This window comes from Catharus ustulatus, chromosome 4 (assembly GCF_009819885.2).
Source record: "Catharus ustulatus isolate bCatUst1 chromosome 4, bCatUst1.pri.v2, whole genome shotgun sequence".
Taxonomy (NCBI): domain Eukaryota; kingdom Metazoa; phylum Chordata; class Aves; order Passeriformes; family Turdidae; genus Catharus; species Catharus ustulatus.
This window is the reverse complement of record NC_046224.1, coordinates 20,293,848-20,319,090: the sequence shown is the minus strand read 5'-3', so window position 1 is coordinate 20,319,090 and position 25,243 is coordinate 20,293,848. Positions and strand designations below refer to the sequence as shown.

At 38.9% G+C, this 25,243-nt stretch overlaps 1 protein-coding gene across 1 annotated transcript; it reads right to left on the bottom strand.

The window, feature by feature from the left end:
* Positions 1-11,678: 11,678 nt before the first annotated feature.
* Positions 11,679-24,753, bottom strand: GAS2L3 (growth arrest specific 2 like 3). The gene is made up of 9 exons (XM_033056908.1): positions 24,720-24,753; positions 23,333-23,379; positions 22,215-22,383; positions 21,710-21,828; positions 20,861-21,002; positions 18,320-18,383; positions 17,526-17,664; positions 16,604-16,711; positions 11,679-16,110 (listed from the first exon to the last, which is right to left on the bottom strand). Exons 2-9 carry the CDS (start codon positions 23,348-23,350, stop codon positions 14,734-14,736), a joined length of 2,136 nt encoding a protein of 711 aa, XP_032912799.1. The 5' UTR covers positions 23,351-23,379; positions 24,720-24,753; the 3' UTR covers positions 11,679-14,733.
* Between the last annotated feature and the right edge of the window lie 490 nt (positions 24,754-25,243).

The following is a 25,243-nucleotide window of genomic DNA, read 5'->3' as shown; positions in this document are numbered from 1 at the left end:
ATCATGCAATGAATTCCTGAATTCACCTGCAGAAAACCACGTGTGTAACAGTAGAGGAGGCCTGAATGAACTGGTGGCTCAGAACTGGCTCATGAGTTCTGCAAGAGCAATATGAGAGTATCTAATGTGAAAGCCATTTCAGTTGCTTTAACCACATTTCTGTCGCTTATGGTAACTAAAAATCAAACTAAGCACCTGAAAAGCAGCAGTTGTCTAATGGTAGATCCCTTAAAAGGGAACAGATATTTCTTTAAAAAGAACAGAGATTTTTCATCAGTGGTCTCAGAAGAGGAGCCTCTAGGAGTTAGGAAATAATCCCCTTTAAATAAGTGCGTGTGGCTCCAGAGCTGTTTGAGTTTCCCACTAGACAGGCAGACCCAAACATCAAGGACTTTCAAGTGTGTCCACTCCAGAGAAAGAGCTCAGTGTCACTACAGAAAGCTCAATGAATTAAGTTCAGAAATAAGTTCAGAAAGTTCAGTAGTAAAATGATGTTCAATACTAGCCAGTATTGCAGTAGGCATCATGTTTAACAAAACACCTCCATCCTCCCTGCTTTCATATTTTTTTTAATAGAAAATTTTGTCTCGTGGTTTTTTTTAACATAAATGGATAGATTTCTAGGGAGTAGCTGCCAATATAGTGTTCTATTTCTATTGCAAACATTCAGCACATTTGAGACCATCAATTTTACTGAACATGGATCTTTGCCTGGCTAACTTAAAAGGACACGGGTTTTATTCAGCCTTCCTAGTTGTAATTTGGGTTCATTTTAATGCAGATACCCACATACTAAAGACTGATCATCCCATACTGCTTGACTGCTTTATCATGAAGGCTCAGGAAAATGGGAGCATTAAAATACATCTGTGTATAGAGGATATGAAATTTATGGCTGTTTTTAACTGTTGAAATATTAATTTAAAAATCCATAAAGATTAATGTTCAGATTTTTAAAATATCCTTGCAGTCACTCCTTTGTCCAGTATAATTTCCTGTAAACATTGATTTTCACTTTTACCAATAGACATTCTATTAGCTTATTTGCAAGTACATGGAATTAATCATTTTGAAGGAGGAAAAAAAAACAAAACACAAAAACCAACACAGATATATCACATCAAAGAGACTTTTAGTTGTCTTATTTATCAGTTCACCACTGCAAGACCATTTTGCTATTATATACAGAACCTGATACTGAAAAACTAAGCTAGATTGTGAAATGTTCATAAATAGAACTACGCAGTACTCTTGAGTATGCAAGCTATCCAAGTTTTTTACTTTGTTTAATCTCATTAGTCACATCAGTTAGGAACAGCTTTCACCATAACCACTTCTAGGAGCCACGTTAAAATAAATGTCTAATTAAAGCAATACATATAGAAATGTGCATATATCAATGATACATATAGGTGTACCTAGATATGAAAATATATATAAACACATACACATTCTTTTTCATGAAAGCATGAAAGTGTATGTATGAGAAGTGAATGCAGTAGTTTTAAATTCTTGAATTGCAAAGCCATATCTATTTCGTTTGCAGATTCAGTTGGGGTTTTCTTGGAAGAGGGGAAAAAACTCCCTGAAAACTTTTCACTCAAAACAAAAAAAAGACACTTGAAAAGTTGTCAGAGTTCAAAGACTTGTCTTTCAAGGTAAGTGCAACACCAGGGATCATTGCAAAATGCAAGGAATGCTGGCTAACCCTGCAGCAGCACAGACAATGTTTTTAACTACAGGATCCATGCATAGGCTGTTTCTGCCTGTTTTTAAAACTGACAGCAAATCAGCAGCTGAACCAGAAGGATCCAAAAAAGAGACTTTTGCAGTGGTTACATATCTTTTAAGATGTACCAAAAATGTCAGTGTTGTAACAGCACAGGAAAGCAGTATATAGCTCTCAAGAGAACCTCACAACATCAAGGCAAGGAATGGGTTGCCTGAGCTGTGCTGCAGGAGGCTCTTTAGCAGCCTAAGAAAATTGAGGTTGGAAGCAATAGGACAACTACAAATACATGGACAATGTTCCAGCCACGGTTGATGCCGTTCCCAGGTGTTTAGAAATGCTTTGCAGAAAAACAAACATGTACCCTCTATTAGCAATATAGAAATTAAATTTAATTGTATAACTTGGAATAATTTTTTCAGGCGAACAGGACTGAAAGGGGCTTGATAGTCCCTCAGAGCATTGCAGAGGAAATGCCCTGAAAAGTAAACCTTAAAGCTTGAACATGGATACAAACCTGGCTACCCTAGCCCTATTGGTTTTCCTGTCAGACATTCACTTTTTATGCACTTGTTCTGCTGTTAGACAGGTCTCCCTTTCTCTCTGCAGTTTTCTCTGAAGTGGTGGATTTGAATCTGAGTCTGCACTCTGCTGGATTGCCCCAGCCTTGTTCTCTCAAAGACAGCACCGTGCTCAAAAATTCTCCCTAAAAACATAAACTTTTGTAAATCCTCCTGAAGCAGTAATACTCAAAACCAATTCCCTAATGCCCCTCTTACACCAGAAATGCAGTAATGCTATACAGCAAGCACATAACTCAGTGAACTCCTGCTTCTGCCTTATAACATAACAAGCCAAAACCAAGAGAGATGAAAAAATAACATACCTTGCAGGGTCCATGGATTTGCCCTGCCTGGGCTCCAGGCTGAGTTTGCTGCAGAGTGGCAGCAGACTGTCTGCTGTGGGCTGTGCACCTCCAGACCTCCCCTATTTCCTGGTGTCCTGCAATCCCCCATCCTGCTACGATGCTTCTTGCTGCTGCTGCTGCCGCCCAGCCAGTGCCTCCCTCTCACCTGTGCTCCTGCTGCCTCCTGAAGCCTGTGTGGTACATGCTGGCCACATGTTGGAAGTGCAGTCTTGCCATTCAAAGGCTTGGGTTTTTTTTCTTTTCTTTTCCCCTCCCTCCTCTTCTCTCATCTCTTCTCCCACTTCTCCAGCTAATCCTGATCTTCACAATCAGACACACCTTTCCCCTCCTGCAGCTGAAGTGCAGTCAGGCTGCTCCACAGGGAAACAATCTCCCTCAGGGAGGTGGGAACAGAAAAAGGCACAAACACATTTGCAAAAGCACACATATATTTTTTCACTAAACTCCTTCTTGCTGCTAAACCCTCCCTGAGCTGTGGTGATAAAACCAGACACAGCCCTTGCATAGAGAAATGAGGCTGCTGCAAGGTGGGCTAAATACACCTGCACAAAAGACTAAACATTAAAAGGAAGTGTTTATATGGGGAGAAATATAAACACCACAACAAAACAAATCCAAGTCCAAGAGACTTCAGTGTCAAGCTTTACTGGTACATTTCCACCTGAGACCCTGTCCCACTTCACCTGCTCCTGTTCAGAGCAGGAGGCAGAAAACCCACAGATTATCTGGGTTTGAGTTTTAGTGCAGGTCAGGACACACCCAGCTTCCCTCCTTCACTGATGTCATGGGAGGCAGACTGTGGCCACCTGAGTCACACACCCTGACACTTCCCTCCAAAAGTTTAAGCTGTGGGTGGCCAGCATGCAATTTGCTGGAAACTCCTAAAGCTCCCAGACCATCCCACTTAACTCCTATAACAGTAACCTGAAATGCCTCCACATAGTAGGAAGCCAAAGCAGGACACCCCTTTTCTCCCAGGGTAAAACTCCCCCAGCTGTACTAACTGCTCTCTTTATCTTAGGAGTCTGATTTAAAAGCTCTGCAGGGCAGGGAAGGAGGGCAGAAGAGGGACAGGACTAATCCTGCCACCAGAGCTTGCCTGGCCATCTGTTCTGCTTTCTTATCTGGCCTGAAATACTGCTTAGGCTACCTGCTCTCAAAAAGGTTCTCCATATCCTCTGATCCTTCAAACCAGTCAAAGGATTGAGACATCTCATTCCCAAGTTTTGTTTCCTTTTTTGAAATAATTGGTTCTGAATAAACCACTTTATTAAGTTCTTTCCACTTAAAATATGCATATTGGCAATAGATGACGTAGAGCTAGCATGGCAAAAAAAATTCACAATAACTGACTAAGAGTACCAGTTCTTAAATAACCCCATCTGCCCAAACTATTAAGTCTATATCAGCATTTTCTAGTCTTACATACTTCTGGTATGTTTATAGGTATATTTAGCCAAATGGGACAACAATAATTACTTTCAAGAAATTCTGTTCCAGCTAAGCATATTTGACATTCACACACAGCATAAAACTGAAAGTGCATACGTGGGAGTTTTTCAAAGTTTAGATTAAGCAGAAAAACAGCTTTCAGCTTTTTATTATCTATGTGTGCCCCAATTCAAACTTTTCAGCTTAACCTCTCCTTGTCCAGCTTTCAAATACTGCTGTTAGCTGGTAGATTGTCTAACACATAGCCAGATACAAGAGCATGCTATATTAAAAAGGATTTGACATGTCTAAATTATTTTACAGCTTAGCAATCACTCTATCCTTTCCCCTTTGTAAAAAGGGAATTATCCTTTAGCTGCCTCTCTTTGGAGGAGATACACTTCCAAGGGTGAAACTGTTATGTTACCATGGCTGTTAATTCATATCGGGATTCAACAAGAACTGATATTTATATGAACGGTTAGAAGAAAATGGAAAACACATATAGGTGAAAGTATTTTGTGCAATGTGTGTACTCATGTTACGTCTGCTGACTTGTGAGTAATTTCCTTGGGTTCATGTCAAGACTATGGATACACATCCAAGGTCAGAGTTTTGCACTCAACCACAGAAAAGGTGCACAGCAGACCGTGTCATACAGCAGAAAGGCATATTCCCACAGTTCAGCTTCACTTAGCTGCTTTAGAAGATCACACTGACTCTTTACTGGTCAAGGCAAAAATAATAAATTATTAAGGACAAAGTGTTGCTTCCACCTGTCTCACTGCAGAGCAGTGGGCAGAACACACAAAGCTCTAAAAACCACAAAGGGTTTCCGTGTCTTCTTACCTACGGATTTTGAGACTGCTTCCTAAGAAGGAAGAGAGTGTAAATAGTAGTTTTGGAAATATCTGAAAGAAAACATCAAGAAATACTTTTGTTCTGCTTACACACTAAGGATCTATGTCACTAACAAAAGCCTTGATTTTCAGCTTATTACCTCCGACTGCTTATCTGTCAGATAACTTCAACTTGATTGAGAGCCCTTGCTGTGACTTTTCATGTTAGTGCAATAAAATACACTGCTATGGATGTCCACTTCATCAGTGTTTGGGTTTTTTTTATTATCTGTTTAGCTACACAAGATGAGGTAGGGGCACTGCAAATCACTGCTTTAGATATACCATAGCAGAGGGACTGGGGAGAGTTGGTTTATATTGCATGGGAAACAGATTTAATTTATAACAATGATTTATATTTACACTAGGGACAGCAGCATCACTAAAAATCCCCACTGTAGAAAAACCTGGGACAACATTGACTATAAACATCTTTCCTGAAAAAGCTTGATGCAAGGCACTGAAGGCCAAACTCTAGCAGAAAGTATTCAGTGTGGAACCTAGATGACTCAAAATGAGGAGTTATTATTGTCCTCTTTCCCAGTAGTGCACTATAAAATTTTAAGTAATTATTAATTTAATTTCAAAAAAATACATACTGGTGACATACATTGGCATTTTAATGAAAAGACAAGTAGTTCAAGAAGAGACTGGCTTGCTGCATTTTACAGCCTGCACAGGAATAAACCTTTCGATTTACCAGTGTCTCTTCCCATCAATAACTGTGATATTCCAGCTGAATAAAAGTTAAATAAACCCTAAAAGCTTTAACTTTTACTATGGAAGTGGAGGATAAAAGATCAGACTTTACAGCAGCATGCAATTAACTCAGTTCTCTCTATTTAACTAAGTTTTCATATCTAACAAGGAGAACTCTGTTCAGAAAACAGCTTTGTTGCAAGTGCTGACAAATGGATAACACAGGGTTTGCTATAGACCTTGACAAAAAATAATTGAGAGCATCAATCACAATCTATTTGGAAAACCTCACTGTATATTAGATGCAGGTTATGAATGTCTCTTCCTAACTGAAACATTCAGTCAACAGGGGTGAAGACTGAAATGCAGAGTGCCAGCTGCCTGAAATACGTAACCTAATGTAATTCTCCAAACAGGTCCTGTCCCAAGAGTCTTGGCACTGTAGGTCTCACCTTTGTCTGAAAGTGTGCATGGCAGAGACACAGATGGGCTTTGAATTCCACAGCAGGGCTTCCTTGTACAAGATGCAAGAGACGGAAGTACAAGCTAAGCCTTTAAGGAGACGCCTCTTCTCTGCAAGCAGAGCAGACTGAATAAAGCCTTCCCATTGCACAGAGTAGAACAAATCCTCTCCTCAGCTCCAACTTTTACCAATTTCCTGTCTTGTACAGACTCCACACAGACCTCCACAAGCTCCAGTCTCTGTTGCCTCCAAAGGCCCAGAAGGTTCAGGTATGTCAGCCCCACCTTTGCAGATGCTGACATCGGAATGTGGGGTAACCTTGCGCCTCTGCAAGGGGAACATACTCGGAATGCAGTGGGCTCCATCAGGTGCCACCCAGGTTTGTCAGAATAAAATGAACAATTTCATAGGTAGCAAATGAAGAAGTTTAGTTTTCATTGTCACTGGGTAACATAGCCTTAGTGAAAACTTCATCAAAATCTGAATGGTTATTTTTTTTCTAAACCCACTCCTGGCTTCAGCACATAGCCACACACAGATTCCCAATGTTTTTAGTTCTGTTTCAAAACACGTATTTCTGTCCTGTTATTACTTATATAATAAGTATTATACTTATTAATAACTTAGTCATCAGCAATTTTCATTGTTAAAAAAAATCAAAGTATTGTCTTCTAGTCCTTGGTATAGGATTATGAGGTATTGCTTCAATAGTTTTCAATTTAACAAACTCTCATTTGTTATTACTGAATTTCACTTGTTGAATTGAATGACAAGCATGTTTTTACTGCATTTTATGAGGCTGCTCATTAAGGTACATTTTTGCAACTTCTTGAGCTTAAGCTTAGCTTTAGGATCCCATTGGCCTGAGTACAGCTTGAGAATTCCTGCTGTATAGGAACAAAGTATGGAGACAGAGAGCCTGAGCCTTGTTTCCAAAGAGCCTCACAAAACATCACTACATATCCACTTCCCCTTAAATCACTGAACTCACCTTGCTTTGAGAGACATCATTACATCTTACGTTTGTCTTACATTTATGAACTGCAGAAATCTGTGAAGACTCAAGAAATGTAACAGCACATGCCCTTGAATTTTTATTAGTCTATGCAGAATCAGGTTTTATAGAGAGCAGTACTTGTTCAGCTAAAACCAAATGCTTTATTGTCACAATACCACTTTATTGTTTTTACAGACACTGCAGTATTTTCCAAAACCCACATTTCTCATTTGGTTTGAAAAAACTCCTTTGTATTTATCCATGTGTCAAGTGAAAGGCAAACTAAGCCGAACACTACCATAATTCATTATCTATTAGACATTTGGTGATGAGAATTTCCCAAGAAGAGCATTCTCAGAGAAGTAAAAAGCATCACTGAGAACAAGAGTGAGGTCACCTGTAAACTTTGCTTTAGAGAGATCTTACTGAAACATCCAGCACTCCAAAAGCAACGTTCCTCTCATTTTCCAAGTGTGACAATGCTGCCTGTCCCAGTATGTGGTGGAGGTGTTGTAGGTTGTGACTGGAGATCTGCAGGTGAAGAAGAAGGCAAGGGCTGAGCAATGCTGTAGTAAAACCTTCAGCAAAGTTTTTTGAGACCATAGGTGTGACTTCATGACTGCTTAATATAATTTCCTTTTTGAGGGAGGGGGAAGCAATAAAAGACCTAAATTATGCTTATGTGCTTTTTTTAAACTTTATAAAACCCTCCTAACCCAATTTTTGGAAAATCACACAATGCCTTTTTGCGTAAGGACAATGATCTCACAAATTACCATTCTCCAGGCACCCATTTCAATTAGAATGTTCACAAGAAGTTTGTTGATCAAGTGGTAGTGGCTGTATAAGAAGATAAATAATAAAAAATGGTAAATAGTGAAACATCAGCTCTATGTTGTATGCAGCTACTCTTAATTATTTCCTTCACGTTTGGCATTATACTGTTAATTTATAAGCCAAACCCAGGTGAATAACTCAAACACTTTGAATCTAGCTGTATCTTTCACTAGTACGAGCACCTATTTTTTCTTGATTTGAATAGAAACACTAGTGGTGGTGACATGGAGCAGAATAGCTAAATTGGAATGGACCTATTCCATTTAGTCCAATGATACTTGTAGTCCAGAACTTGTGGAACAGAGAGACTTTAGGTTTCATTCTACAGAGTGACATACAAAATGGTCAAATAATTTTGGAGGCAGGTATTGTAAGTTTAGGAAATCACAGAAATAAATTGGTCAGATTTGCTTGTAGCTCCTGAACTCAGATCCCTTACATGCATTTAAGATGAGATGAGCTGTAAATTCCTGAAGCTTGGTTCTGGAGAACCTTGGGAGAGATAAGTGGTGAACATGTTAAAAGAATACAGGAAAGACGTATGATTTTCTCTTGTTTCAGGCAAATAATTTCTGTCACTAAGAACAAGATTTATATGTTCTTTTTTTTCTTTCTACTGGGAGAGTTGGGGCTGTCCAGCCTGGAGAACGCTCTGGGAGACCTCAATGCAGCCTTCCAGTACCTGAAAGAGGGCCCTCAGGAAAGCTGAAGAGAGGCTTTTTATGGGGGCATGTAGTGAGTGATAGCACAAGGGATTATGATGTTAAACTGGAAGAAGGTAGGTGTAGAGTAGATGTTAAGAAGGAATTTTTCACTGTGAGATTGGTAAGGAATGGGCTGCTCAGAGTAGTTGTGGTTGCCTCAGCTATGAAAGATTTGTCTAATACCCTGCAATGAGTTCTCCTCAAAGCCTTCTGTTCTCCAGGCTGAACAACCCCAACTCTCTGAGCCTATCTCCACAGGAGAGGTGCTCAAGCCCTCTGATCATCTTCATGGCTCTCCTTTGGACTTGCTCCAACAGGTCCATGCCCTTCTTATGTTGAGACCCCAGAGCTGAACACAGTTCTCCAAGTATTTAATGTGTGCTAGTGAAAGAGTTACACTTCCCCCTGTGAATCACAGCTTTCTCTAATCTGTGGCTGTTTGACTTTACAGACCTAACATGTTCCTTTTACACACCAGTGTAAATGGACCGTGAGCTAACGACCCAAGTCTTGGGGAAACTCATGGGGTTTAAGAAGAAAATCACTAAGAAACTTCCCAACATTTTTCATTAAATAATTAAGCCCATCCATAATGTAGCAGACATTCTTATGGCTATTGTTATGTAGATCACCAAAAATTATTCTTTATGGATATATCTGTAAATAATTTGACCTAGAAAAATATCCTACTATAGCCAAGAGTGTTAAAATCCAGACTGTACAACTGTGTAGTGAGAAAAACCTCTCAAATCTAATGTATTATACAGGAGCTTAATTCCAGGGCTGTAGATCCAGACACATAGACCCACCAGATATTTAGTTTGATTTTTAAATAAACTATTCTGCTGGTTTTTTCTTTGGATGCAGCAATAAATAACATCATGGTATTTCAAGGGTCAACGCTGCAATGTGTACACAATAAAAGCAATTTATTATAGTTTTGTTTCACAGGTGTCTATAGAGCAGTGTATTCAGCAAAAATGGGAAAAAAAAGCTGTGAAGCAGCATATTGTTCATCAGGATGACACATCACAGTAATTATTTCTGTTCTTCTGGGAATATAGGTTCTGCTACAAGGCACTTTTTTAACAGCAGTAGTGCTTCAGAAAAGTAAATAATAATAATGCTTATATAAAAGATCAGCAAATTAGAAGGTTCTCAACCTGAATTTCAACAATTACCTTTATTTTAGAATGCAAGAGGTAAAGTACATGCAATCACTCTAAAGATGCACATAACAAACTTTAATATAGTTCTTATGAGGTGCCCTGTCTGAGTATTTTGACAAACACTAGTGTACTCCACTTTTCCTGAGTGAATATCCCAACGAGGTGCTTGAGGAAGCAGGCAAGTTTGGCTTTGTTTAGCAGGACCTCAGCTTTGCGCAGTACTTTCTGACTCAGCACTAAAGGCCAATTTTACATCAAAGTTCTATGCTGCAATCTTACCTTCTAAAAACTCTTAGCACAACAAATCTGTCAATGCTTTCTGCCTAGCTGCATTCTTTGGAGAAATGGCCAGCTGCTCCCATCCTGTAAGGTTTTTCTTCCATCTGGAACAAAATACTTCACACAAAATGCCAGAAAAGCATTGCTTTAGACATCAGTACTCCTCCCCAAGTATAAAGCCATCCACTGCTGTCATTCCCACCGGGTGACATACCTGAAAGTTCATTTCTCAATTAATGGGGATTGCTGGCTTGCCAAAACTGAACCGTGGGCAGATCTCGCCCCTCAAATATTTTAATGTTTTACTTTTTATTAAAATGTGTGAAATGTATAGGTTTTGAACTTATTTACATTTCAGACAATTTATTTTTCAAAACTTTTAGTAAGGAAGCTATCTTCAATCTTGGCTCTTACAAAAAGAAAATAATGAAAAGGAGGTTTTCAAGAATGAATTTGCATAAAATGGAAGGGTCTTCTAGCATTAAACATCTTTTTGCATTATTTATTTCATGCCAAGTCTGGAATTTTCAAGTTGAAAGTTTTATTTGAATCAAAGAGAAAAGTTTTGCCAGTGAATTTCTAGAGAAGAGGTTTACATTGTCAGAGAAGTCTATACAATGGACACCAGATGGCCCCATAGCACTCACTCATCTAACAAACAGATTTCAGTTTCCCTGTAGGGAAAAAGAAACAGTTTGATGTTCAAAGTTATGGGTGTTCAAGATTTAGAAGGAAAACTGCCCTGAAATTTACTATATGTGTATATATATATAATATAATAGATATATACACAATTAGGATGTATAAATTAGGGCTGCAATACTTACCTAAGAAAATCTTGGACTGCCTTTGCCTTTTACTCGCCAGCTGTAACAGCATCTCTTAAAAAAAAAACCAAAACAAAACACAAAACAAAAAACAAAAACTGCAACTAATACCTATGCAGAGCTTGGTCCTGTAGGAACAAGGATGGCAGATGTCATGTGCACGTGCTTACTAGACATGGCTGAGGTGGAAGGGTAAGTCTGTGTGATTAGGCACCAGCACCAGGCTGGCAGGAGCTGAAGATATTTTGGAACAGGCAGACAAAGGCAAGCATTAGGAGTTTAAAATATCTAATAGGGAAGGGAAACAAAAAGTTAGTTAGGTGGGTCCAGTGAGAACAGCCAATTCTCCACCCAACAAAACTAATTAAATTTCTGTCATTAATGGCAACAGACACAGAGATAGGTCTTAAGTTTGTTGACAAGATATAAGCAGGGACAACATTTGCTTTATAATTCAAGTAGAGATGCAAACACAACTTTCAGAGGTATATCTGAAACTACTTAGGTTCAGCTAGGAAAAAGTAGGAAGCCCCTTCTACATAATTAGCCACATTGGTACCAGGGTCAGAGTAAAAATGTCTTGAACTCCAAACAAAGCAATGGATTAGACATAGCTTCTTTATGCCAGAGATGGAATTTACTATTTATGTGGTGGTAGGGAGAAAATGTGAGCCTTCTGAAATGCATTCGCACCCCCTCCCTGCAAAAAGATGTCAGGAGAAGAAACATGTGTGCACATAAAGGTGCAGTGTATGTTTATTTCAAATAAGTACTCATACAGATGACACCAGTATCACATGGAGAATTCAGTCAGATTCTTGCTCCAAATTATCTTTCCCTCATAAAAGGTAGTACAAACTGAAGATTAGATTTGCTATTTGGCAGCAAACATTGCAAAAACAGTATGTATTTCCATTGGGAGGTACTTTGTTACACCTTATGCTTGGCTCACCTCAAGTTACACGAGTATGCAGTTGGCGACTACAATTTTCACAGAAGCTGGATCACCTCAAATACACTGTTTTTACAATAAAACCAAACCAAGTCTACCCACGTGTAACTTTAGATTAGCTGATTAAAGTTTCAACTGTAACAGTTTATGCATCTTTATTTCATTTTGAAGTTTATAATTCAGTCTATTACATGAAAACATATCACAAAGATGAAGCCTTCATCATCTGTGTAGTTCAGAAAGGTAGGCAGCGAAGTTTCGTTACACAGAGATCCGAGAGCCTCAGTGCCTAAATTTATCCTAAAACCTTGTAAATGGTTTAAAAGGTGCTGTGGGTTGACCCCATTCAGCAGCCAAGAGCAGCTGCTCACTCCCCTTCTCTCCTCCACCTCCAGCAAGATAGAGAGGAGCAGCAAAAGCAAAACTCACAGGCTGAGATAAAGAGTTTAATGAATGAAGAAGAGATATGAAAAGTAAACCACCAAGTGATGCAAAGACAATCCTTCACTACTCCTGTAGACAGACTGATGCCCAGCCAGCTGGCAAACAGCCACCTTAGAAGCCACACAACCTGCACGTCCTTCTTTCTCTACCTCTTCCTTCTTTTTATTGTTGAGGTGATGCTTTATGATATGGAATAGCCCTTGGGCCAGTTCAGGTTGGCCAGTTCCCAGTCATGTCACTCCCAGTCTCCTGCCTACTCACTGTGGAGGCAGAGCAGGAAAAAGAAAGACTTGACCCTGGAAAGGGTTGTTCAGGAAGAGCCCAAGCATCAGTGTGTTATTAACACTGTTTTAGATTTTAAATCTAAGACACAGCCCCATATGGGATGTTATGAAGAAGAAACCCCCAGAAGTCAGCAATTGATCTGCATGAGATATATCACATGTAACTCACCGTTTGGAAGCTCAAAAATCAAAAGCAAGTCATCTACTGTAAAATGCTTTCAGCATATGAAACCATGTGCCAGATTTAGCAAACCTGACAGCAATCCACTATAGTCAATACTCTGCCTATCATTGTAGCAGGGGCTTTGATCAGTGTACACATAAAGCAATGAAGCCCAAGGCCTCCCACAAACAAGCTTTGCATGGGATCTTGTAGGACTTGTGTCCACATTACCAGATCTGTTTTACTCCTACAGTTTGGATACTGGCATCTACTGCTTACTCCCAGCAGGTTGTGAGCAGTATTGTACAGTAGATATGCATAAATAGAATCATAAATTAAATAAAAAAGCTAACAAGGTGCTCAGAAAAGCAGCTCTATGACTCTGCCACATCACATGAGAACTCTGTTTATGATGTTTGCTTACTCTAGTTCCAGGAGAAAAAAAAAATAAAAAAAACCAAAAAACCAAAATAAACCAACTTAGTAACAGAAACTACATACTCCATGGAACTCTTCTCTTTTTAAAAAGACATCCCTGTTCCACCATCCAGGAGCCTCTATGGCAGGTGGTACCCACTCCTGCCCATAAATAGACTGAGAATGGAGGGCAGAAGTGATAGTCTGTAGAAACCATCAGTATGTCTTCAAAGACCTTCAGAGCTCCTCAGTGTCTGCAGGGACAACTGTTCATTAACTCCAAAATAACCCAAACGGCACTACTCCCAAAGACAGTAGTTTTCAATCCACCATGAAGCTTATTTCTCAAGGGCAAAGGTGTTGAGCACCACAGATGTTTAACCCACTGAAAGACTTCAGGAGCAGTAAACAGTGCACAGATCTTTTAAGGCAAATGAAGACTATATTCCTCTTCGGGAATATTCCTCCAGAGAGTGATAGAGGAGAGCCAGGAAAGAGATCTCATAAATAAAACAAGAAGGGCTACTGTAGACTTGAGTGTCAACAAAAATTAACCTGTAACACTGATAAAAGTATTTAGCAATTCAGTCTTACGTGCAAAGGCCACTCCTGCAGAGCAGTAAAGCTCTGCTAGAGCAGGTCAGTGCTTGCAGCTCAGTGTTGCTGCAGCAGAGCTGTTTTGGGACTCCAGTCCAGGAGTAGGAGCTGGTGTGGGGCTCCAGCTCAGGGGAAAGTGTATTCCCTGGAACTCTGGAGCATCTCTCCATGCAGCAAGAGCTTTCTAGGCAAGCTAGTTAGATTTGAGCATGGACCAAGCAAGGTTAAAGGCCCTGGGTTTTAAAGGTAGTATTGCTCACAGAAGAGTTCTGTTCTGAATTTGAGAGGCTAAGGCACAGTGAAAATGAGTAATCAAGGCCATGATTATCTGTGTCCAATTGAAAACAAACTAAGCTCCACTTCCAAGTGAGCTGAATCCATTTTAAGGCATATGGGGGACCACAATGAACACTGTTAACAGCATCTGTCAAATCTAAACAGGACTAGAAATTTCTTCTCTTTCCAAAACATGTGACCCAGATTTGGGTTCTGGGACACCAGAGAACAAAACTCATAGTTTTGTTTGAGGTATTAGAAATTTTACAGCTTGTGCACAGCTCTGTTGCTTGTCACACACCTCAATGCAGATGTGCCAGAACCACCAGAGTTCTGCTGCAAAAGCATCAGCCTTAATTCCCTTGTCCTCTCCCACACTTTTCTGCAGCAGATCAAGGATATTTGCCATTCCACAGCACAACACAGCAAGTAAGCTCACTTCTAACATGTCCAAATAGAAGTTTCTAAACCATAAGATAAACAGTTCTTACAATAAATTAGGCAGCAAAAGGCAGGTTATACCTAATATTTCATATTAAAAGTAGTGTTATTTAACTTTTTTCCTTGTCCTCAGTGTAGCAGTTACAAGAAGCCCTTTTGAAAAAAACAGAGACTTCCACAGAAAATAAGAAATTAATTTACTTTCTGGCCTTTTTAGTCCCTGTCATAACAAAATAGTGATCATCTTGCCTGCTCTTCAGAGGAGGAACTTTTGACACACCAGGCATTCCTTTGATATATGCCTGCTCCTTTGGGAGTGGTTTCTTGGCTGCTGGGGTCAAGCTTTTGTTTGTTTGCAAATTTTTGGTTGAGTGCTGACCTTTTGTGGAAGGCTGTGCTGGCTTTCTGGTCACTGCTGCTTTGGCTGAAGTTTGAGGAAGCCGTACAACGGACAAAGGCGTGCGTTCAGCAGGTTTGGATAAAGAGGGTCCAACCTGGGCGGGACTACTGGCATTTGGTTGCTTGCTCCCAGCTGATGACATATTTTTGCTTGTAGGTAACAATGCAGGCGGTGACTTTGATGCTTTGCTATCTGCAAGAGAAGGTGCAGAAGCAGAAAGTTTTAGCTCGGAAACAGTTTTCAAGTTCCTTGCCAGAGGAGACGTTGTTTGTGGGGCTTTCTGAGGATTCTGAGACCCAGCACCTGAGATCTGAATATCATTTTCAGGAGGTTTTGCAAGGAATTGCTGAGAATGTGCAAACTTGGCAACAGTGCGCAGATTTGTAGCCGGCAGCCGAGCAGTCCTGGGAGCGACTGAATTTCCTTTGGTTTTAGTGGCAGATACAGGTTTGCATTTAGCAGAGACACTCTTCTGTTTTGAAGTTGTTGTTCCAGCTGTCCCAGACAAGAGAGATGGTTGTTTTTTAGAGGGTGAGAGGGCAGGATGGAGTGCTGGTGCTGGGGAGCCCTGAGGCAGGGCAAATTTCACCTTGGTAGCATCGGGGGACCGAATACGTTTGCGCAAGGTTTCAGAGGGAGCAAGAGCTGTTCTTGCTCCTGCACGTGAAGAACTTTTGCTTCCAGGCTGTGAAGGAGCAGAAGTTGGTGAGTTGCAGGCAGGAGACTCCAGTTTCTTTGAGGTGCCAGCCAATGGCTTGAAAGGAGACTGCACAGCTGTTGCTGAGGACCCTTGTAATTTGGACCTGACTGTTGATGACTTGGCAGTGGAAGATGGGGTCACAGGCACTCTTGGTGATGCCAGGGCAGGGGACTGAGGACGTTTAGACAGAGCCTTCTTGCCACTGGCCCCAAGACCTGACACAGGAGTAGGAGGTTTTGATGGCTGCTTTTGAAACATGTTGACAGCTGACATTGGATTCATAAGAGGAGGCTCCTGATTTCTAGCTGACAAGCTTGGGACACTGTCACTGGTGACCCCTTTCTGAAATGCCAGGATTTTTTGTTCCAGAGTTGCAAACTGAAGCACTCGGCACGGATCATATTTGAGCAGAAAACCTTGAAGAGTGTCCCAGCCTCCACCAACACGTACCATCACGTGCTTGCCATGTAGCATCTGAGAATGGGGAAGAGGGGTGGGAGCAGAAGAACAGGAGAAATTTTTATCTTGTTTTGTTTTCCTTCATCTTACATCACCAGCTATTGAAATTGGCTAAAAAGAGTACTTCCTTTCTTACAGGGAAACATTTTAAAACAGAGAAATCATGCGATAAACAAGGATTATGCTTCCCAATTATTTTATAAAATAGCTTCTCCTGAAGAGATAGTAATTTTGTGTCAGGAGATAATGGAAAGATCTTTACAGAAGACATTTTAACCATTCTGTAAGAATCTTTGTTTAGTATACAGAGTTCTGGGTATGGGTTTGTGGATCAAAGATCTAAATAATGGAGTAATTACACCTATTTAGAATAAGGGATCAAATGAAAAGTTGTTCCAACCTAAATAATTTTAAAACAACACCATAAAAATTAAAAATTAGGTATTTCACTTAAAAATATTTCTCTCCCCAAAATAAATGTAATTTGGAGTTCTACAAAACTACTTACTCGTATGAAGAGTATTTTATCTCCCAGCCTATAACGTCCCTCTGATAAGTATTCAATAGAAAATCGATGGGAACAACTGCAGGGAGGATCTTCTGCTATATGTTTTACCTAGTTATTAAATTGAAAGCATTTGTTAGTATTTTGACAGAAGAATGAGTTTAACCATCTATTGAGTTAATCTTCTATTAAGAAGGAAGACCCAGGAAGGAAACCATTGAAAAAAGGGGGAAGGGAATCCCCAAATAAGTGCTGGGTTAGAGAAGATCTGCCTCTTAGAAATGCAACAAATTGGAAGGCTGAGACTATTGCCAAGAAGGAAAACTTGTGAGCTTTCAGAAAAAGTAAGGATCTGGTGGCTGACATTCCCAAAGAAACTGAGTTTTTACATTAAAAGACAGAGGACCTTTAAAACAAAATAATTTTTAAGCAGAATAGGAAAATTGTTCATCATCTCCTCTGGACCAGTTCACAAGTACAAATAACTTCCTTTTCTGCATATTTATTCGTTTACAATTGGTAGAGCTACAGAGGTTTGATTTAAAATCTTCATTCAAAAGACTTTCATGAAAGCCTACCTTAACATCTGATGAAGTTTTATGAAAAGATGAAATTGAAGAGAAACATTCATTGCAGTCATAGAATATTGACACACCAGAAAAATTGAATGAGAGCATTTTTTATACTCAAAAAAACAAGAAAAGAGAGGAAAGGACATCAACGTAGGTTTAAAAGCACTCCAAAACATATAGAACAGCATTTTATTTACATTTTCAAAACAAAACAAACTCATACAAAGAGGTGCATATCCTTCTGGTTCACACATATTAGATGAAGACCAGCCTGTCCTTACTGAGACAGATCATACAAATACAAAACTAAGTTTAAATTAAAGCCCATATCACACTTTTCAAGTAGCACTTACTGCCTCGTGTAGCTCGCCATGGTGACAACATGACTTTGGTGTGCTAAGAGGTGATGGTGGCCCAGAGGTCATCAGCAGGGTTTCTTCTAGCTCAATTTCCTTCTCTAGTTTTACAAGTACAGGAGGTTCAACTCCATACCTCAAATACAAAAGCAGAGTGTTTAATTACTAAAGAAAACAAAAAAACTGTTGATAAATTTGCAAAATGATAAGTGGCTTGACAGACATGGACATCTGAATCAGTCAGAGGTGTAATTGCCTTGATAATCCAAAGAGAAGGAGCATCTCTGAGTTTCTAGGAGAAGCCCTTCCCAAGATAGCCTTGGTGTTACCAGATGATGCAGTAAAAATACTTCCAAAACTACACAGCTGAGGTCACATCCAATTTAGACAGACTATCTTAAATCTTCCAGCTCTGCACTAGAAATAAATTAAGTCTACATTTAGATAATAAATAGATACCTTCCAAAAAGCTGGAAAAATTAAACCCTTAAAATCATATTTAATGTTCAGTGAGTTCTTCCAAGACCTACACATTATCTATAAGCTATATATCTATAACTATACAAACAAGCATGGAACAGCACCTCCCCATGGAATGAGTCTGATAAATATTTTAAAAATATTTATATTGTATGATGGTCCTAGAAAAGCTACACATTACTTTTTGCACAGAATTAACATCCACTGCATTGCACTTAAGAGCTACAAATAATGTCCTAACTTTGTCTTAGCTTTTACTTAGTGGGATATGTCCTTCAAGTTCTTGTTAGGAGCATGTGTGGATCACATACCCAGATACAATGCGCCCAATTTCCAGTAGACAAAGATATACTTGTCTTGGATCCTTGTGCAACACTAAAAGGGAAGAGAATAAAGAAGAGTTATAGTTCATATTTATTGCAGGAGGCCTATGCAATTAGGTACAGTCAAGAGAAGAGAAGATGAAATATCCATGACTATAAATTTCCCATCATCCTACCCAGAGGCAAGGTACATTATCATTGATAAAGCACTACATGCTTTACAACTCTAATTTTCTATACCAGAAAGTCTTTAAACCCATCCTAGCACTCCTGAAACCGCTCTTCTCTTCCTCCTAAGAGGAATACATTTTATGATCTTCCTCCTTGATGAGAACAGGAAAGAAAGACGTGAATGCTTCCCAATCCCCATCCCAAATGCAATATCTCAATCTTAAGGATGAAAGGCACTTAGCAACTACAGGTGGGAAAATACACCCATCTGTTCATGCTCATGCCTATAGACACAGTCTGTGCATGCAGTCTGGAGGTCACCACCCACAGGAGGATACACTGCAAGGGCCCTAGCTGACAAAGGGATGGCTATACAGCCAGTCAGCCTGAGTGCCTTTAAACCTTGGCAGGGAAAGAACAATCTGGGTGACTGTCACCAGTTCAGCAAGCAACAGATCCTTTTTCTTATCACTGCTTCAAAAGTTTCAGCTCTATATTTACAAATGGAATCCAGCATCTTCCTGATGCTCAATTTGATATTTAAAGTGCCTTTGCTTTAAATGTTTCCTAAAGTGCAATCCAAGTATGAAGTCAGATTTTCTTGTTTACATCATCTACTCCAGTGTCTAAGCCTGCTTTGTAAAAGATCTGACTGTGAAGGGCAAATCTAGAATAGAAATTAGACACAGCCATAATCTAAAAACTACTTTTAGATGCCAATTAATCTCTGTTCTAGTGCATTTGTGTGTATATTTGCCAGGTGTAACAAAAGTGTCTCAATTTGCTTGATCCAAAAGGGAAAAATCCAAATGGTCCCCTAGCAAAGATCAAGACATTTGTTCTGATTGATGTAAAAGGGCACCCCACAATGCCTACTCCTCCTTTCTGCTGTCTCAGCAGCCTCTTGATTTATTTCCTCCCCAGTCATCTACACTTTTCAGGATGTGCTGCTATATGTACCTGATGGGAAAAAGACAATTGTCAACTTATCCTTCCTCTATTTCATTCATGAAGAATGGCTTGAAAGTCTGATGGAAAACAACAGTGTAAAGAATGTTTCATCTAGCAGACTGCAAGTCTGCTTATTTCAACTGCCAAAAAGGTTCACAGAAGATATTTATGCCACAAAGGAAGCTTGTGTCAAGAGTTACAGACTTCAAAACACTTCTTTTGCTATGAGTGAAAGCCACAGTACTAGTAAATCATGTCTGCTTATCTCAGGGAAGCTAAACAGGTTCTAATTACCTGTCCACTTACAGGAACTAATATGTTTAAGCAATACAATTCATACAAGGAACTAAAAAAAAAAAAAAATATTCTTGTAACACAGTTCTACTCATCTGTATTTCCTGGTACTGAGAAAAGATACGCTCACTAGTTAATCAAAATGAGACAGATGCAAATGATGAAGTTTTCTCAACTGTGTTAAAAGATGACTTATCCAGTAGACAGGCGTGGGTAGTCCAGCCAGCATGTAAATAGCATTTAACGGCACAAGGACTACAAAATCCAGTTAATACTATGTTATTATTTTTTTGCTAGTCTGCTGACAGGCAGATATTTTGCTTATTCAGAATTTGGCTTACTATAGAAAGTTTTGCATTAATTAATTTTTACTGACATAACAGCTGGCAGAAGAGCATTTCCTTATGTTTTATGTGATGGAAGTACAATCCTTTTAACTAGCAATTTAAAAAAATGTTATTCCATCGTATCATCAGTCTAGAAGATGCTATACAGCACCACTTGTTCACTGGGGCAGGCATACTCATAGTTGGCAATATTTATTTTTATTACTATCTTATTAAATGGGGAAAAAAATGGTTTAGAGCCATATTAAGAGTGTCCTGAAGTAAATGCTCATTACCAACAGGCTTTTGCCATTTCAGGCAATACACCCTTATGTGGTTACTAAATTTAACCATCATGAATGTATTATTCTGAGAGATTTTTGCAACAAAAATGAGCTCTAATATCAAATAAAGGATCTTATTGTGAGTTGACTCTGTGGCCCTGTGGTCTTCCCACACACAAAAAGTGAAACCACATATTTCTCCTCTGTTTCTCAGTGGTTCTTTTTACTGAAGAAAAACATGACATTTTGTTACACAGCTCTCAGTGCCCACTTCATTCCACACAAGTAACTTTCAGAAGTTTGGAAAAGCATCATGCAAGTTCTATTAGTTACTGAATGGATTTTTCAAGGCTTTTACTTGGACACTGCCTTAAAAGAAATGAAAGCTTGGATGAGACATGCAGAGTCAAGAGAAAGTTCAAAAGTCTATAACAAGGCATCTCCCTGGTGAGGTAGTTATTCATACAGAGATCAAAGCAAATCTTACAAAAGGAGAGAGTTACCTAAGCCTTCAGATTCAAAGAGGTATGTCTCATCAACTCCAATAGCTCTACACCAGTTAAGAAAGTTGGCTGTATTATCTCTGGCAAAAAAAGATCCTGATGGAGCATCCTTCTTACATGGAACTTTTCTCATAGGAAAATTCTGGCAAGGGAAGAAAACAAAAAGTACATCATTCACATCAACATTGCCAATAGATTTCAAAGCATATTTGCAAAGGAAAATACATCCTAAATTCAGATTACAGAAACAGTTGTAATTATTTTGTGTTCATTCACTATGTATTCTATGAAAAAAGCTACACTAATACAGAAGGCATTCTACCTTCTCATTGTGAAGAGTCACTGAGTAAAGAGTCTTTAGCTCTGCAGCCTTTGTAATACAAAGTAACAGACTTGCTTGAAATCCACATTTCAGCTAACATTGCTTCTCAATGAAAACACTGAAGCCTGTCTCCAGGTTTGGGTACATTTATGGCTGACCTGTACACGTGAATTCAGCCACCACTTCCTGGCATAAAACATACTACCAAGTGCCAATGGATATCTCATTAACAACCCATACTGATGTCAGGGGAACAAACTCCAGACTCGGACTAGAGGTTCCTCTGGCAAGACTTCTACTGAAATCAAACTAAAATCCTAGTAAGGACCTTAGGATGTGATTAACAAAGCAAGTAATTTGTTGGATGAGTTTTCCCATCCATAAAGCCACTTTGCTGTTAATCAGTCTCTGGATACACAGCATACAAAACACCTCTTAGGGAAGCCTCAATCCCCTGTTTTCCCTGTAACTACTACTTCAAATGTAGGACTTTATATATGTATTTTAAAAATCTTTATACAACTCACCCTTAAATTATTTGTGCTACAACATTTTTTAACTGTGTTTTGAAGAACACCAATCAATTGGCAAAGCAGTACCCCATTATCAAGTTCTTCTAGCAGTTGCTCTGCTTTGACTTCCATTCCTTTAAGAAAAAGAAGATCAATATTGGAGTTACTCCACAGAAGGTAAAGTCATATGAACATAGAGGCAACTCAAGCAGTATACCAGTGTTAAAGACTGAAAAATAGAAGAAAAATGTAAGTAAAATAAAACCAAATATTTGTTTAATTATATTTTAATTAGACTAACAAGACTCAGAAATATGAATTAGAATAATTAATTGTGCAACCCTTAAGAGGTGGCAGCTAATAAAACTGAAATCAAAGCATGCATTTTAATGCGATTCTCCCAGCCATTCAAACTCAAATACACCAGATCTTAATAGTACTATAGATATTACATGTCAGCACTGACTAAAACATTGGAAGTGCTTTCAAATTCATTACAGTGATTTATTTTTAAGCTCACCCAGCAAGCCAGACAGCCAGATTGAGAGATCTTCTTGCATAGGCACCAAAGTGGCCTCGTGCCTCACAGATATCCATTGGTCATACAGGCACACATCTGCCAAACCTGGCCCGTGTCTTGGAGTCAGAGGGCTTCGGGGACTCAAGGGCAGCTCCTCCCCAAACCACACCTGCAGAACATTCCAGTAAGCTGAAGACAGGAAGCTCTAATATTTGCAGTCATATGACAAAAAACTTGTGGTTCTGAATTGGACTGAAGAACTATTACTGAAAGAGTAAGTGTTCACTTCCCTTTCAACAGATACAGCAAACCAACACAGCAATCAAATGGTTCTGCTCTTGTTAATAACTCCTGCATCAATATACCACTGCATTCACTCTCTTGACTCCTTCGGATTTTTAAATTACATACTTCCCTGAATACAGAATAAAGAGAACATGCATTAAATGCTTTGGGTTTCTTTAACTCAGCACATTTTAAGTAATGAAATCTGAAAATTATCATATAATTTACTAAAGACTACTGATTTCTTGATCAAACATTTCAGAGGCATTTTGTGCTTAAATCATTAAAAATTATAACATTAAAAGAGGAAATGTTCCCATGCAAAGGCATTACACATTCTTGAGCACAAAACTTAGCATTTCTCTTCAGGACTGCATATTTTCTAGATGAGAGGTAATTTACAAATAAGAGGTTCTTTCAAGAAAAGGACTACACTGAAATTTTATAAAGAAAAATTTTCAAAGACAGAGTCCTTCTGGTATTCTTAACTACTTTCCTTCAGTTCAACATGTATGTCAAATACATTTATTTATTTGTACTTAGATGACTAACTAGAATATAAGGTTATTAAAAAACACTTCTTAACCATTATGGAAATTTTTCAGTAATCTCAGGTTTTGACTTCAAAACCTTCCTAGCTGACAGCACTAAGAAGTGAATGGGTCACCTATGTGATAATAACAGTGGGTTATCCTTGTCACATTGCTCTTTCTAAAAGGGGAAAATTACTTTTTTTTTTTCAATCAGAGGTAACTGGGGAATCAGAGTAGACTTCTATATTAAAAAAATATTATACAGGTATACAGAATTTAAGCATTTGAAAAGGCATTTACCTGAACAGCATTCTGCATGGTCACCTGCTTTACATTAGTTTCTCCTCCTGGGGTAGGGAAAAATAAGAGATTTTTAATGCAGTCTCTTCTGTTTTCATGAAAATCCTAACAAAAAACCATCAGTGCTGTTTTGGAAAAATAATAATGAGTCTAATAGGAAGGGGAAAGAGGGAAATATCTTAGTAGGTAAGGTTTTGATCCAGTATTCAGTCAACTTCAGTCCTCTGCCCTTAGATAAAAGTGCAGTTATTACAGCAAAAGTAGCAACTAACTTTAGATGCACAAACAACGCTCCAAAGTTGGCGAGATTTTTAGAAGCTGTATGACATTTATTTTGCCAGAGAGTAATACACATACTTCAAACCATTCTTGGATTTAATACTGCTGGCACTGACTTTTTCTTCCAAGTTCTCACAAGTGTATCTTGTATATGTGTGCAGACAGATATATGCATCCTGAATTTACATTAAATACTTGGAAGATCATGAAAAACCTTAAAGCAAAGAAATAACTTTGACAAACAAGACTTTCTCTTACAGAATCATAGAATGGTGTGGGTTGGAAGGGACCTTAAAGACCATTAAATTCTAGCACAGACACATGAGAAATCAATGTTTTTATAAATCTCTGTTGGGATTGTGACTTTGCAGGCAGAATGCATGCACTAAGTTTTCCACGGAATGCTGCAAACTATTGCAGCAAAATAGTTATCAGTACAAATCCCTGGCAAAATGAGCATCAAGGAAACCTTGGAGACAATCCAGTCAATGCTTTCTCTCCTGAAGCCAACACTATTTTCCAGCAATGCCTTCAACCATGGGAAAATCCAGCACAAGCTCTACACTAGGCTGAGGATTAGTAAGTCTTTCCCTGGAGGCTCCAGATCTAAAGATGTGCAGCATTGCCAGGTTAGCTGCCTGCATGTGTACAGAAGGTATTTCTCCATAATAATTTTCCAGTGGTATTTTACAATGTCAAAAATTTCCTATCTGTGTCTTGAAGCCTGTTAAAAACAACTTACTTGCTCTGTTACTTAATAGCTGCAATTAAATTTCATCATACTGATTAAACTGAAAACCAGATTGCAGACATTATCAGACATTTTTGACTCGTCTGTTTTCATTTAAAAATGAGTAATTTTCCTCTCCTGTCCCAGGTATTTAGGCTTTGTATGTAGATGGCATCTTCTCTCCAGCACAACCCAGCCTTCCTATGACAAAAGGCTGAAGAGCCCATCACAGAAAACACAATTTTTGTAAAATTTCTTACCCTTTCATCCTGCATAGAAAGCAGAATGGTGTCATTTTCTCTCCCTTGCTCCTTCTCACTCCCTTAAACCTCGCAGACTACCTAGGACCACATCTATCAGGCATTTCAAACAACTTACCTCTACAACTGGCAAATGAGCAACCAGCTTGGTTTCAGGTGAAGACACTTCCTTGTACCAGAACTGCTAACACTTCTCAGACCTTATCAGAGACACTCCAAGTGATATCTTACCCCTTCCTTTTATTTCTAGGGAAAAAAAAAAAAAAACCAACAGCAACAAAAGAGAGACATCCTCTCCTTGATGTCATTTTTCCTTTTATGAATGAACAAGGGAAGGGAAGGGTATATACCAAGCATTACTAATGAGCATGTTATGCTTCCCACAGCTTTGTCCAGGGGAATTCATTTTCCTTTGACATAAAGCTATTGTCCTAAGAGAAGCTCAATAAGAGGCTTCATTGATTAAAAAAATAAATAAAACAACAGCAGAACAGCCAGTAAAGAAGTTGGTCTCATTAAAATAAGGAGTTCCATATAGGCTAACAAGAGCTCTAGCATATTAACTGCCAAGGGAAAACAAAAGACAGCCTAATTCACAGGGAGCCCTCAAAACATGAACAAAGCAAAATATTCACACTGCAG